The sequence below is a fragment of the Neovison vison genome, chromosome 10, assembly GCF_020171115.1.
Source record: "Neovison vison isolate M4711 chromosome 10, ASM_NN_V1, whole genome shotgun sequence".
NCBI lineage: Eukaryota > Metazoa > Chordata > Mammalia > Carnivora > Mustelidae > Neogale > Neogale vison.
The window spans coordinates 49,954,944-49,968,563 of NC_058100.1; the positions used below are offsets into that span (position 1 = coordinate 49,954,944).

At 52.7% G+C, this 13,620-nt stretch overlaps 1 protein-coding gene across 2 annotated transcripts in view; it reads right to left on the bottom strand.

Annotated features, from left to right (window-relative positions):
• Positions 1-13,620, bottom strand: part of NMNAT2 (nicotinamide nucleotide adenylyltransferase 2) — a 190,061-nt gene that overhangs the window by 23,920 nt on the left and 152,521 nt on the right. For both annotated transcript variants that reach the window (XM_044267272.1, XM_044267273.1), the window contains 5 exons: positions 8,397-8,485; positions 7,678-7,745; positions 5,516-5,594; positions 2,080-2,206; positions 654-734 (listed from right to left, as the gene is read on the bottom strand). In XM_044267272.1, the coding sequence (XP_044123207.1) occupies positions 654-734; positions 2,080-2,206; positions 5,516-5,594; positions 7,678-7,745; positions 8,397-8,485 (444 nt within the window). The remainder of the gene's footprint in view (positions 1-653; positions 735-2,079; positions 2,207-5,515; positions 5,595-7,677; positions 7,746-8,396; positions 8,486-13,620) is intronic.

Consider the following 13,620-nt stretch of genomic DNA (forward strand, 5'->3'; position numbering starts at 1 on the left):
CCCGTGCTCTCGAGTGCTCCTCAGCAGTGCCGGCACGGGGGTTCACGGTGTGCACAAAACCACAGCCCTACCACCTTGGTCCCCTGTCTCCTTTCCTCCTCTGCTACCCCTCTTAGTTCCTTTTGGAAAACTGGAAATCTCAGAAGTGGCAGAAGTCAGCCCCAAAGCATCAAAGGAATGAGGTCTAGACCTTCAGCAATTCTGCAGATTTGAACTGGGACGCAGCGACTCGGACATTCTCATCCATGGAGTCCTCGAGGGAACAGCCAGAAACAGGGAATTAAGGAAAGAGCATGGGTGTTGGTAGCCTATCGGAGGGGTACATACACTGCCGGAGCTGGGAGGACGGGAGGAAGGATTCTGGGACCCTGAAAACTCTTAGGCATGTGACCTCATTCTGTGGGGGGGGGGGCGGGGTGGGAGATGTGGGGGTGGGGAATCAGCACAGCAACGCTGAGGTCTAGGCAGTGGCAGGCTAGGTGGGTCACACCCTCCGGACTCTTGCCCTGCAAGCCTGGGGACTCTTCCTGTTTACTTTGTTTTCTCTCCACAGTTGTCATCCCACAGCAGGTGCTGGGAGGTGTTTGCAGAAGGAATGAAGGGAGGGGACAAAGAAGAGACAGGACGGGCAAAGAAGGTCGTTGCTTTCTTACCCACAAAGGTGAAGCGCTCCACTGGTGGGCGGACACAGCAGATCCGGCTTAGACTTTCTCCCACCTTCCCCAAGATCTTGGCTATGAGAGAGAGCAAGACAGACAGGGACAGAGGGAGAGAACCACTCACTACTTACAGCCGGGCATGTGGGCCACTTAAACAATAGGGTTGCCCTGGAGCGGGCAGGGGTTGGGTAGTGGGAGGCAGGAGGGTAGAGAGAAAGAACAGAAATGTGACAGCAAACATTCCTTCCCGTTCACAGTCCAAGGCGCAAGCATCATGAGCCACAGACTGGAATCTGTTTTCTGCTTGTATTTATTATACTGTCAAAAACCGGAAAATGTAGAAGAGGAAAATATATAAAAAGGAAAATAAAAAGCACCCGTAATCCCATCCCAGGAGACAACCACCACTAACATATGGGCTATTTGCTCCTTTCATTTTTTAAATATGAGCCTTACCCTTCATTCCTTCCCATGAAGATGGATTTGATCATAATCAGACATCCTACTTTGGCTGAGAGGGATCTGGTTTTTGATGTCCTCTCTGGGCTCTAACCCAGAAAATCTTTCTGAGCCCCCAAATGTAGCTGTATGAAAACTATGAAATTCTGGCTCCTTGTGAACTACCCTGTTTCGAACAGACTAATAATCTAGTAGCTTATGGTCTCTAGGCTTGAAAAGTATGAACAAGAATCCGCCTCTTGCAATGGGCTGGTAAAAAATGTTGGAAAAAACATGGACCTTGGAATCGAATAGTCCTGAACATGAACTCTGACTCTTCCACTTTTGAGCTGTGTGACCTTAGGCTAATCACTTACCCTCTCTGAATTTCAGTTCTCTCCTTGTAAATGGGAACATAATATTTGTATCACAGAATTATGACATAAAATGCGAATCCATGTAAAGCACTGTGCATTGTATGGGCATATAGGACTCGGTGTTGGGTACATGTTGGAGCCCTTGCTTTCTGCCACTGAAGAGGCGGCTGAGAGTTTGGGATTCCGAATGCTGATGCCTGGGTTTGACTCCTAGTCCTGCTACCTCCTCACTGTGTGACCTTGGGCAAGATCGTCAACTCCCTTGGAAGAGGCAGAGAAAAATGTTGCCTTCCATATTTTTAATTCCCAGGAAGACAATTATAAATAGATTTTGTAAATATGATTTATAATTATAAATTTATAGTTATAAATATAAAAAAATGCACACCATCAACCCCGTCTCTCTCTCATTGTGACTGCTTCTCTCTGATGCTCTATTTTAAGGACTAAAGCATCAGTGTCACCTTGTTAAAAGTGCAAATTTTCCTCCCCGTCCCAGACCTACTAAGTCACATTCTGGGGGAGGGCCCAGCAGTCTGGATTCTAACCAGCCTCCAGGTGATTCTGAGGTCTGAGAGCCGCAGCTCCCACCAGGGTCCCCCTACCTGCAGTGGGTTTGCTGGACACGTTGCTGTTCTGGTAAATGGGCTGGGGGGTCTCATTTTGGGGCTGTCCGATCACTGGCGTCATGGAAGGTGTGTTGACGTTGGAGAGGATACAGCCAGTCACCCGCTGGGGGAAGGGAGAAGTGCAAGGTCAGTGGCATTAGCCAAGTAACTTATGGAGAGCATTCCTAGTTATCGTCAACCGCTCATCTGTTCACCCATCCCGGGGAGGCCACTGGGCGCTGAGCTGGTGGCAAGGGCAGGTTCTAGACCCAGCGGCGTGGCCTGGCTGCGTGAGGCCGACAGGAGGCCAGACCGCTAGCTCAGTGCTGGGAAGGCATGACATGCGGTGTTGCCCTGGTTCAAGTCTGGGCTCTGCCCCACTCTGGCTGCGTGACCTTGGACAGTTACCGTCACTTGAACCTCCGCTCAGGAGTTTGACACCGACAGGCCCGGTGGCTGCCTTTCTGGGCTGTGGTCTGGCCGCCGATGTTGTAACCTCCCGTGTGACGTGCATTCCTGCCCTCCCTGCCCGCCGCACGGGCCGCACACGAGGTCGTGTCTGCAGAAGGGCTGTGTACGCTTTGGAAAGGTCATACGAACACCAGGCACTATCACTACCTGTCGCCTCTCCAGGCCAGGGACGCCAATGACAAGGCCAAGGCTGAGAGTGGGGCCAGGCCAGCGGGATGTGTTTGGTGCGGCAGGAAGAAGCGGGGGGCTGGGCACTCTTTCGCCTGCTTGTCAGTGTGGATGCACATTCCAGAGCCAAACGGATATTCTCCGTGTATATTCTACTGTGCTGGATTATCTGCCCTGCTGCTTCCCTCGGGGCCGCAGAACTCATGGAGCTGATAAGGCCACGTCCTGCCCCGCTGACCCAGACACCCACCCCCTTCCCTACTGTGGGTGCGAGAGCTCCAGAATCCGTTCAGCTTTCCAAGGGCCGGTGCTTCTGCAGGTCCCTTTCCAGATAGTATCTCACCCCCAAGTACCCCTCTTTCTGGATTCCTGAGTCCCGCTGCCAGAGAACCCCAAGCTGCGGGGCTGCTGTGGCCCTCGTGACCCCCGGAAGTTCCGTCTTCCACACAGAGGGCAGAGAGCGGCGCTGATGCCTTCTGAGCCCCGGAGGACAGGCGTTTGTTCTGCGGGGTGACCTGTCCCCTCTGTCATGTTCTTGACGCGGGACAGTCCCAGCAGCATCCAGCCCCATCTGGGAGCCTGCCGAGACCCCCCCCCAACAGGCTCTTCCCCGCCTGCTTGTGGCTGCTGGAGGGGAAGGGCCGGCCTGCCTCCTTTTTCATTATTTCGCCTCTGGAAAAGGAAGCGCCACATTCTCCTTTAGTAACTGGTCTGGTAGCTGAGGAAATGCTTCCTCCCGCTGCCTGCAGGCGGGTCCCAGGGGACTTGTTCTAGGTAGAGAAGAAAAGGGCTGGCTGTGTGCCCCACTCTGCCCTCGTCACCCCTCCGCGGGCTCTCACGTTCGCAGAGACCCTTCCAAGCATGGGCTCGGGTCACCTCTAAGTAAGCCCTGCGTCAGTCTCTCCAACAGGTCTGCCGTCCACGCCGGGAACACCGGCCTGATGGTAGAACAGGAGCGATGGTGTGTCCTCCACCGCCACTGTAGGCAGGGGTCCTGGGGACTCACATTCTCTGCTGGCCTGTGGCGCTGGAAGGGCTGAGCTCCTGGCTGTGCTGCTCTGGCCCAGACTCCCGCCTCCCGGCATGAGTAACGGAAGGAAGGTTCGGGAAGCCCAGGCATTTGGAAGGAAAACAGTGGGCAGACTTCGTGGCTGGTACAGGCAGGGCTCCAGCACGTCTGCAGGGTCCCGGATTCCTCCTTTCCATCACGGAGCCCGAGGCTCCCGTGAGATCGGAAGGCACGCAGGCCCCCACGGACTCCCAGCTGATGTGTGGTGTGGCATAAACTGATGTGAAGTCCCCAAGATTTTAAGGATGTTTGTTAACACAGCGTATCTTAGCCTCTCCTGACTGATACAGTAGGACAGGAGGGGACGCCTGTTGTTACTGCGGTGGCTGAGACCAGCACGGGGAGCTGGTGAGTGCCCCTCAATGGCAGAGTCCCTTCAAGGGGATCAGAAAAGACTCTGGATGCCTGTAAAGGATTCTGAAGAGGGAAGGAAGGGAGGTGCGCTGTGTCAGTTCCAAGGGGGACAAACCTAGCAGATGAGGCAACAGCTCGCTAGAGCCCGCCCTCTTCCTCTTCCTCTTCCTCTTGACTTCCCGGAGGGTCAGGAGCCAGAGCTCCACCTCCACAAGCACAGCTGGCCCCGTTGGTGGAGTGTGATGCGACGGCTCCCCAAGGAGCGGCTTCTGACACCCACTGACGCAAAACACAGACGGGCGGCCGCGCTCCCTGTGTCGGAAGAGGGCCGTCCCGACTGCCGCTTGCGGCTGACAAGGGCACCGTGGCAGGGTCGGGGTGCTGACTCTTGTCTTGGGCAGTCAGGCTTCTTGCTACGGATGGCTCTGCTCTTCCTGCCATCGCTGCAGAGACGGATGGGCCGCTGTCGGTCTGGGAAGGATGCTCTCCTCACACTCTGGCCAGTGGGGCTGGGGGGCATGGCTCTTGTTATAACCTGGTCACCAGCTCTTCAGTGGCTGCCACCTGGGCACAAGCCACGGGCTCCCATCCAGGGGAGACACAAAACAATGGCTGTGCGTCCTCAGGTAGATTGGCTTACCTCTCTGGGATTCCCTTTTTTTTTTTTTTTAAAGATTTTATTTATTTGACAGACAGAGATCACAAGTAGGCAGAGAGAGAGAGGGGTGGGGAGGCAGGCTTCCTGCTCAGCAGACAGCCCAATATGGGGCTCGATCCCAGGACCCTGGGATCATGACCTGAGCCAAAGGCAGAGGCTTTAACCCACTGAGCCACCGAGGTACCCCTCTGGGCTTCCTTTTGTCCACTCATATAAAAAGGACCAGAACATTGCCTGCCTTGGAACTCATGAGAGGATCAATGAGAGTGAACAAAGGGACAGCGTCTGGCAGCGGTGAGGGAGTCTCGGCCACAGCACCCAGTGCTGGAGTGAGGGGACTGGCAAGTCCAATATAGATGGGGATGGAGCCCCCGGATGCTCGTCCCCCCGCTCTCCCCCATGCTCCTCTGTGCTCCCGCCTTCCCGGGCCAGGTCTCCTTCCCTCCTCACTTTCTGAAGTCTGTTCTCACTCCCACCCTGGATTTGCTGTCAGAAGTTGAAAACCAGCCCCAGTCAGATTGAGCAGGGGGACAAGGTGGGGGGCAGCCTCTGGTCCGAATCTTTAACTGGCTGCTCTCCTTCCTGCTGGGGGACCTGGTCTCCCACCGCTGCCCGAGAAGCCGGAAACCGAACCAGGTCCGCAGGCCAGCAGCACTCTTACCGGGCCTGCCTGGTTTCGGGGGCACCCGCCCCCCTGCCGCGGCCCAGCTCACCTTCATGAGGTCCCGATGGTGCTCCAGCACGCTGCACGTGGTCTGCCAGGTGTCCTGATAGCACTCCCAGGGGTCCACCCTAACAGAACCAGAAAGAGGCTTCCCACGGTTTCCATTCTCACACTCATTCCTCACTGGTCCTTTCCAGAGCCTGTAGCTCAGGGAGCTCAGCAGACTGGCCCCTGCCGCATACTTAGATCCCAAATCAGATCAAACGTGGGCTTGAAACACCTTCCTACACCTCAGTTTCCTCCTCTGTAAAACAGGAGGAGTACGGGGCTTTGGGAAAGTGATGTTTTCTTCCGGTGCTCACTTTTCCCACCTGTAAAAATGACGATGTGACTGTCTTGTGGGGTTATTAGAAGGGCTAGATGAGTTTCATAAACAAAGTGCTTAGTACAGAGCCTCGCTCTGATGCTTCCACACACAATGGAGATTTTCCTCTGGGCCCTCGAGGGTAAGGATTCAAAGTCAGGCCCTCATCGAGGGGCGGCGGCTGCAGATACCTGAATTGGGGGATCCGCCCCTGTCTGCCTTCCTGTGCTGCGGGGGGGGGGGGGGGGGGGCTTGTGGGCATGGGGAGGGGCATGCCTGTCAGACTGAAGGGCACAGCCCCGCCCGCTGGCCAGCCCCTCCTGTGCAGGGGGATGTGAACCGAGCCCCGGAGCTGGCCCAGACCAATGCCTTGCTCAGGCTTAACTGGCATACTTAATGAGCTGCTGAACTGGGAGATTTCTCAAACATTTTCTTAGCAGTTGAGCATTCCCTGCCCACCTCCCACCAGGCACACACACCGAAGCTTCCCAGAGGTAAGAGCTCCCGGGCTGAAAACCTTGAGAGTCGGCTTGTGCGGCAGGCCCTCCCCCCACCTCTGACCACCCCCCACCTGCCCGCAACAGGCTCCCCCAGGGCCGGAGGCCCCGCCCCTACCTCTAGAGCCCCCTGAGCTTCCCTAGTGACCTCAATTCTTGGAATTCTGACCTTGCCCAAGCGCTTGGAGCAGTGCAGAGCCAGCAGGAAGTGCTGGGGAAATATTTGTTGAATGAATGAAGCAATTCTTTCAGAATCTTCCAGTCACATCCAAGCAGGAGCAACCTCCTGCCCTGTGTCTTCCCCCACTGGTCCCCATTTTCCCCAGGAGATCCTAAGCCACAGTGTTACAAGGCCTTGTTTCTATCCCTGACGTGACCGTGGACAGGCTGTTCACAGTCAAACCCCTTGATTTCTCTGGGCCTGTTTCTCACCAGAGAAAAGGCAGCTGTGTCTCCCTGTATCTCAGGGGTTTGAGAAAATCTCTGAGGTACAAGTGTTTCTCACACAAATCACTGCTCATGGCCCGCAAAGATCCCAATGTGATTACAGTGGTGGCTTCCCTTCACCCCTCTCCTTCCCGCCCACCCCATCTCCTCCCCCTCACTGTGAGGTGAGCTTCCCTTCACATCCCTCCCTTCATAGAAACCTCTAGGTGCTGCTTATTTTTCCGTGGGGGGAAATTACAGTACAAATGGTGTGCCATTATTTTTTTTAAAACGCCATTTTCTCATGCAAATTATAACTGTGGGAACTTGGGGGAGTGTAATTAGCATAATTAGTGGAAGCTTGCTTTAATTACACCGCCAGCACTGCACATAACGGTGTCTGCCATCTTCGGGCGGCCGGCGCCCAGAGTCTGAGGGACGGGCAGTGCCTGCTTGCTGGGAGCCCTTCGGTCCCACGCTCAGCCCGGAGCCCCAGGAAGCCCGAGTTCAGGAATGGGAAATAAGGAAACCCAGGGACTGGTTCCTAAAAGGAAGTTTGAGTTCACAGGAAGTAAAGGGGGAGAAAAGTGGAGAGGCATTTCTGATTTCCTGGCCAGGCCTCACCCCAAATCCAATGATGTCCAGGAATACTCCTGGATCCAAATGTCCCAGAGCAGAGAAACACTGCGGCTTTCCTCTTGGGTCTGCTGGGCCCTACCGCCTGGTTATAAAACCAAGCGGGGTCACCTCTGAAGGTTTGCGTAATTATAGCCTGCCAGGGACTAATGCCTCTTCTGACCTCCCCACCCCTGTGGGATCCAGATGGCTGAGAGGACCCCTCCTCTTCCTCCCCTCAGCCCCAGTGACTCCCAGGCCATGCACCCCCCACCCCCCCCACCCCCGCAAGGGCCAGGCCAGCCCTACCTGATCCAGTCGGAATTCTGCACCGCCAGCTGACACATGATGAGGCGGTGCCGGCTGGACACAAGGCCCTGGGGAACAACAGAGCATCAGTGGGAGGCTCCCTGCAGCCTCCGGGGACCCCACCCCAAGCGGACTTCTCATTCAAGGGCAGCCTTTCCTCAGCCACGCCGGGAAGGAGAGTGTGCCCACCCCACCCCCCCCCCCCGCCGCGTGTGTACCTGTCACGCTGACGCCCAGAGCGCAGAGGGGAAAGAAAGGGACGGAGGTCGGGATGGGCCCCTTACAACAGGGTCAGGAGGTGGGCCCCTGGGAGGAAGCAGCCGACCCTTGCCCAGCACAGAGACTTGACCCTGCAAACGGGGCTTCGTCTTGAGGCTCGGGCTGCTGGGTGGGCGACTTCCTCGGAGGCCGCTGGGGATGGAGGGGAGATGGACAGCCCTTCCCTTTCGTGTGGCAGGGAGGGAACCGCAAGGAAAGGAATTTTAAATCAGATCGTAAGAGGCATGGGCCTTTTCCTCCTGAGATCCAGGAAAGATCTGTAACGCGCCGCCGGTGTGGCTCAGCGTGGTCCAGAGCCCGGAGCAGGACGCCCGCTACCAGGCATGTGTGTTTCCAGGAAGTGTAGCCCAGACGGCCTTGGGGCAGCTGTGTGCCCTAGGAGCCATCCATCGGGTCAGAAAGGGAGGGTAAAGGAGCAGAGAGGCAAAGGGCCAACCCACCTGTTTTCCGTAGGAGTCGTGGACAGGAGAGACAATCCCACCAATCACAATAAACCTTCCAGTTTTGTGCAGATAATCCCTGGCTCTTTCTAATTAAGAGAAGAAAACCACACGTTATAAAGATTCGGAAAGGTGTGGATTAAAGGTGATCGATGAAATCAATACGTTCCGCTCTGCAAGGTTTATTGCCTTACAGCTCTCTCGCCATTTACATGGAAAGTGCCAACCTTCCAAGTTACCTTGGTGATTCAAAAGGTTATGGGATGAGATTCTGGCCCCCAAAGCAAAAGGATTTAGAACCTAGGGGATTAATCCAGTTTAAAAGGTCCTCTGCTGGACAAGTCGGCAGCTTAGAGGGATTTAGAACAAGCACCTCACTAGAAGCCGTTTGAGGGACAGACTGGAATTTACGCCTATGATCACTTGTGGAAATTCTAAAATGGAGGAGTGACTTAAAAGGAAGAAAACAAGGACGAAGGAGAAGAAGCAGCCGCCACCTTCTTATAATACCAAAGGTGGGCTGATTGCCTCATCTCAGAAGAGAACCACCAAAACAAGTTTAAAGGCCTTCCATGTCCTTAGGGAGAATTACCAGGAAAGCCATCGTTATGGTTGATTGAGAGAAGTTCGGTCACAGAAAAGCCTTTTTCCCTTTGGAAGGAATTCGTGAGGCTGCTTTTTCAAATTTACCAGACAAGCCCGATGTCTTTTCCATGAGAAAATTTAGAAAACTAGGAAGGGGAGGAAAATTTTAGTTCTCATTTGAAGGGGGTTCAGTGTCAAACCCAGCAGGGCCTGAGCTTGTACCGGGGAGGAGATGTGCTGTGGATTTATTTCGCAGGCGAGGGATTCTGTTCACGAAGGGGGTCTTGGGGAGCAAGGCTGGCTGTGTAGTTTACAAGCAAGTGCCCCGGACTTCCTTGCTCCTCTCTTAAAACTTAAAAATAATTCTCATCACATTTGCCTTTTTTTTTCTTTCAATGCGAAATCTCTCCATTCCTTAAAAAAATAATTAACAGACTTTATTTTTGAGCACGGTTTTGGATTTAAGGAACAATGGAGCAGAGAGCGCACAGAGGTCTATACATCCAGCCCCCACCTTCCTATCTCCCCCCGCCCCCCACCGTTTTCCCTATTATTAATATCTTGCATGAGTGCGGTTCATTTGTTACACTTGATGAGTCCATACTGACACATTACTATGGATTAACTATAGGCCATAGTCCCCGCGAAGAGACACTGTGTTGTACAGTCTGTGTGTTTCGACGAACGTATAATAACATGTAGGCACTGTTGCAGTTACGTTGCGAACAGTTTGTCTACACAGAATCCACTGTGATCCCGCTGTTTATCCCTCTCCCTGGGTGCACAGCTGCAGGTAACCACGGATCTTCCTACCATTTCTCTGGTTTTGCCCGTTCCAAAACACCAAGTGAGTTGCGCTCATATACTACGTAGCTTCTTCAGACTGGCTTCTTTCACTTAACGGTATGCATTGTGTCTTGATAACTCAACTTGTAAATTGCCGAATAATAATCTGTTCTCTGGATATGTCACAATTTCTTTATCCATCTGTACTGTTTATCCATTCACCAACTGAAGGGCGTCTTGGTTGCTTCCAGTTTTCACTGATGATGAATCAAACTGATACAGCATTCATGTGCAGGTTTTTGCGTGGACCTAGCTTGCGACTCGGTTGTGTAAACATCTAGGAGTGCAGTGGCTGGGTCAGACGGTGAGAAGACATTTGAATTTGGAAGAAACTGCCAAATTGGCTTCCAACGTGATAATTGCATTTTACATTCCCACAAGCAACAGAGGAGCATTCCTGCTGCTCCACATCGTTGCTAGCATGGGGAATTACCAGGTTTTTTTGGATTTTAGCCGTTCTAATAAGGTGTGTCACCTTTGCTTTTTTTATTTTTAAAGATTTTATTTATTTATCTGAGAGAGAGGGAGAGGGAGAGATAGAACACAGGGAGAGGGAGAGAGAGAATAAGGCTCCCCGCTGAGCAGAGAGTCCAATGCGGGGCTCGATCCTAGGACCCTGGGATCATGACCTGACCTGAAGGCAGACGCTTAACAACTGAGCCACCCAGGCGCCCCTAACCTCTGCTTTTTTAAAGCGTGATATTACTTTACTTGTTTTCAAGAAGTCTTATTTTGAGGCCAAGGACAAATTGAAAACCTTGTTAAAACAAAACAGGGGTGCCTGGGTGGCTTAGAGGGTTGGGCCTCTGCCTTCAGCTCAGGTCGTGGTCTCGGGGTCCTGGGATCGAGTCCCGCGTTGGGCTTTCCGCTCAGCAGGGAGCCTGCTTCCCCCTCTCTCTGCCTACCTCTCTGCCTGCTTGTGATCCCTCTCTCGGTGTCGAATAAATAAATAAAATCTTTAAAACAAAACGAAACAAAAACCCTTTTATTGGGACACGCTCCATACCACCCCTCTCTTCTCTTGGCCCTTCATACTCTAGTCTTCACTGAGATCATTTACATCTGGCTCTTAGCTGTCGCGGAGTCCCCGCTGTAATAAGTCAGAGCCTCCTTCCTCCCCCATCCTCCAAGAAAGTGGCCTCTCCTTACTCTGCACACCCAAGCTTTTCACTGGAAGCTCCCCTCTACCTCACCTCTACCTTGGCCCAGCCTGCCTGCTCTGTCCAGCAACCGCCTTGACTGCACTTACAGCTCTACTAGGCCCCTGGGCATCAAGTTCAAGGGGCCTGGCCGGGAAATTGTTTCTGAAAGTGTATGCCTTCACTCCTCTTCTGCACTGAGTTCTTCAAAGCCAGAGATTTTGCTGTAGGAGGTCCCCAACTCACAGCTAACAGAGATGCGCAGTTAACATACATGTGAGAAGCAAGCTCGGTATAAGATGATTAGCCTTCAAACAACCTTGACTGGACACATTGCCATCTGAAACACGGCTGCCTTAAGAAAACAAAGCTGTGCTCCACATGTGGTCCAGTCATCACCCATCTGAACACTTCTTGGGTTCTTAAGAGCCTGCATAGTGACTCGTTAATTGATCAGTGGGTGCTTAACACACGCTCGCCTAGAAGACTCATGTAGCTATTTCCTCTAGAGAGCGTCCTTTCACTGGGCCATCTTAAGTCAGAGATGACCGCCCACTCCATCCTCAGACCACACTCCAGACTCTCCACAGGAAATACATTGCCCCGAAGAACGTGAGGGGACACTTCTTCTGGCAATTGATGAGGGAGCAGGAGGCTGGCTGAAGACAAAGCAAAAGCTGGCACCTTGCACCCCCTCTCCACCCGCTCCCCTCGGTAATGTGTGTGACATTCCTCAGGCACCCCTGACTGCCATAAGCGAGAAACAAATAGTTAACTTGCAGAGATCACAATCCTGCAAGACAGAGTCTCCCTTGGTTTACAAATGTCCTAGAGATCCACGAAGAAGTTACCTTATCAATAGCACAATTTCCAGAGGCAAATAACTCAGTTCCTCAAGCCCTAAATAACCTTAAATTTCTTCTAAACCCAAATCTCACTAACAAAGATGCTTGAGAGCAGAAATGTGATTGGCTTGCCAAAAGACAACACTGGTCAAGCCGCCAAGTCCTGCGGTATCCCGGCACCAGGTAGGCCCTCTTTAGCATATGAAAGCGCCGTTGAAACCTCCCTTCCCCTCACCTTCCCCCAACTGCAAGGTACCTAACCTGCCATCTCTCATAACCCGGGGGCAGCAGCTCTTCCTGCCCACAGGTCCTGTCCCCATGCTTTAATAAACCACCATTTTGCACCAAAGATGTCTCAAGAATTCTTTCTTGGTCATCAGCTCTGGACCTCAGCCCACCGAACCTCACCTAGGTTCTAGAAATTCTTCAGCAATGCTCCAAGATTCACTGTCTCACAAAGAGGCAAAAAAAATTTTTTTAAGATTGTATTTATTTGAAAGAGAGAGCACAAGATGGGGTAAAAGAGGGGCAGAGGGAGAGGGAGAAGCAGGCTCCCCTTGAGCAGGGAGCCTGACATGGGGCACTATCTCGGGTACCGGAGATCATGACCTGAGTCAAAGGCAGACGCCTCACTGACTGAGCCACCCAGGCACTCCTCCAGAAGAGGCAATTTCTGAAAGGAATAACCCTAACCCTATACCCTAGAAGAGGGTGCTTGATCTGAAGTAGTTAAACCCAGAAGAGGCATGATTGTGATGATGTAATCAAATCAGTTCAGTTGCTGACTACAAAATACCACGATGGATCCTGGAGGAATAAGAGGATAAAGGTGGCTTTATTCATTATTCCCCAAAGGTTCACAATAATGGAGACACAGAAAGCCATACTGATGGAGCTAATGAGAGAGGAGTTCTAGAGCCGTGGCTTTCAGTGTTGCTGGAGTACAAGCCCCAGTGAGAAACGCAGTTCATGTCCCGACACAATACGCATCTATGTATACAGGTCATTAACTGAAACAAATGTATTACGATCCCCTTAACTACAGCACTGCACACTGATGGCTTTCATATATTCTATTCTAGGAATCATAAATTTAAATAAGAACCTGGTCAAAACCTACTATTGGGTGGCAACCTATAGTTTGAACAACGCTGTGCTAGCGTTGAAGGGCTAAGGGCAGGGGGGAAAGGGGCAGGAGAGATTAATTCTGCCTTCCCGAAGCGCGCTTGCCAACTGGTTTAGTCCTACCCCCTGGGTTGGTCTGTAGGTCTGGAGGCCTGGTAGTGGTGAGGGTGAGGGAGGGGTACTAGTCACTAAGCAAGCTGGAATCGAACTTCCCAGGGCCTGAAAGCCAGGCCGGGGACTATGGCCTTTATACCAGAGATCCGTGTTTGGTCAGCGTGTATTCTGTGGACGGCACTGGACTCACCAGGAGGAGGCTATTAAAATAGATTCCTAGGTCTCAGTCCAGAGTTACTGAGTCAAAATCTCTGGGGTTGGGATTTAAGACACTACATTTTCAGGGAGTGTCTCTGGGTGATTCTTTTCTTCTTTGAAGTTTGAGAACCCTGGACGTACACAGACAACAACCCTTGAGTTGAGAAGTAGAGACAATACAGAATCATTGAAGGCTGTTAACAGGGAAACGACATGATCAGAGCTGGGGGGGGAGGATCACAGAAGGGGGTGCATCTGGGTGACTCAGTGGGTTAAAGCCTCTGCCTTTGGTTCGAGTCATGATCCCACCGGGGTCATGGGTTCGAGCTCCGTGTTGGGCTTTCTGTTTAGCAGGGAGCCTGCTTCCCTTCC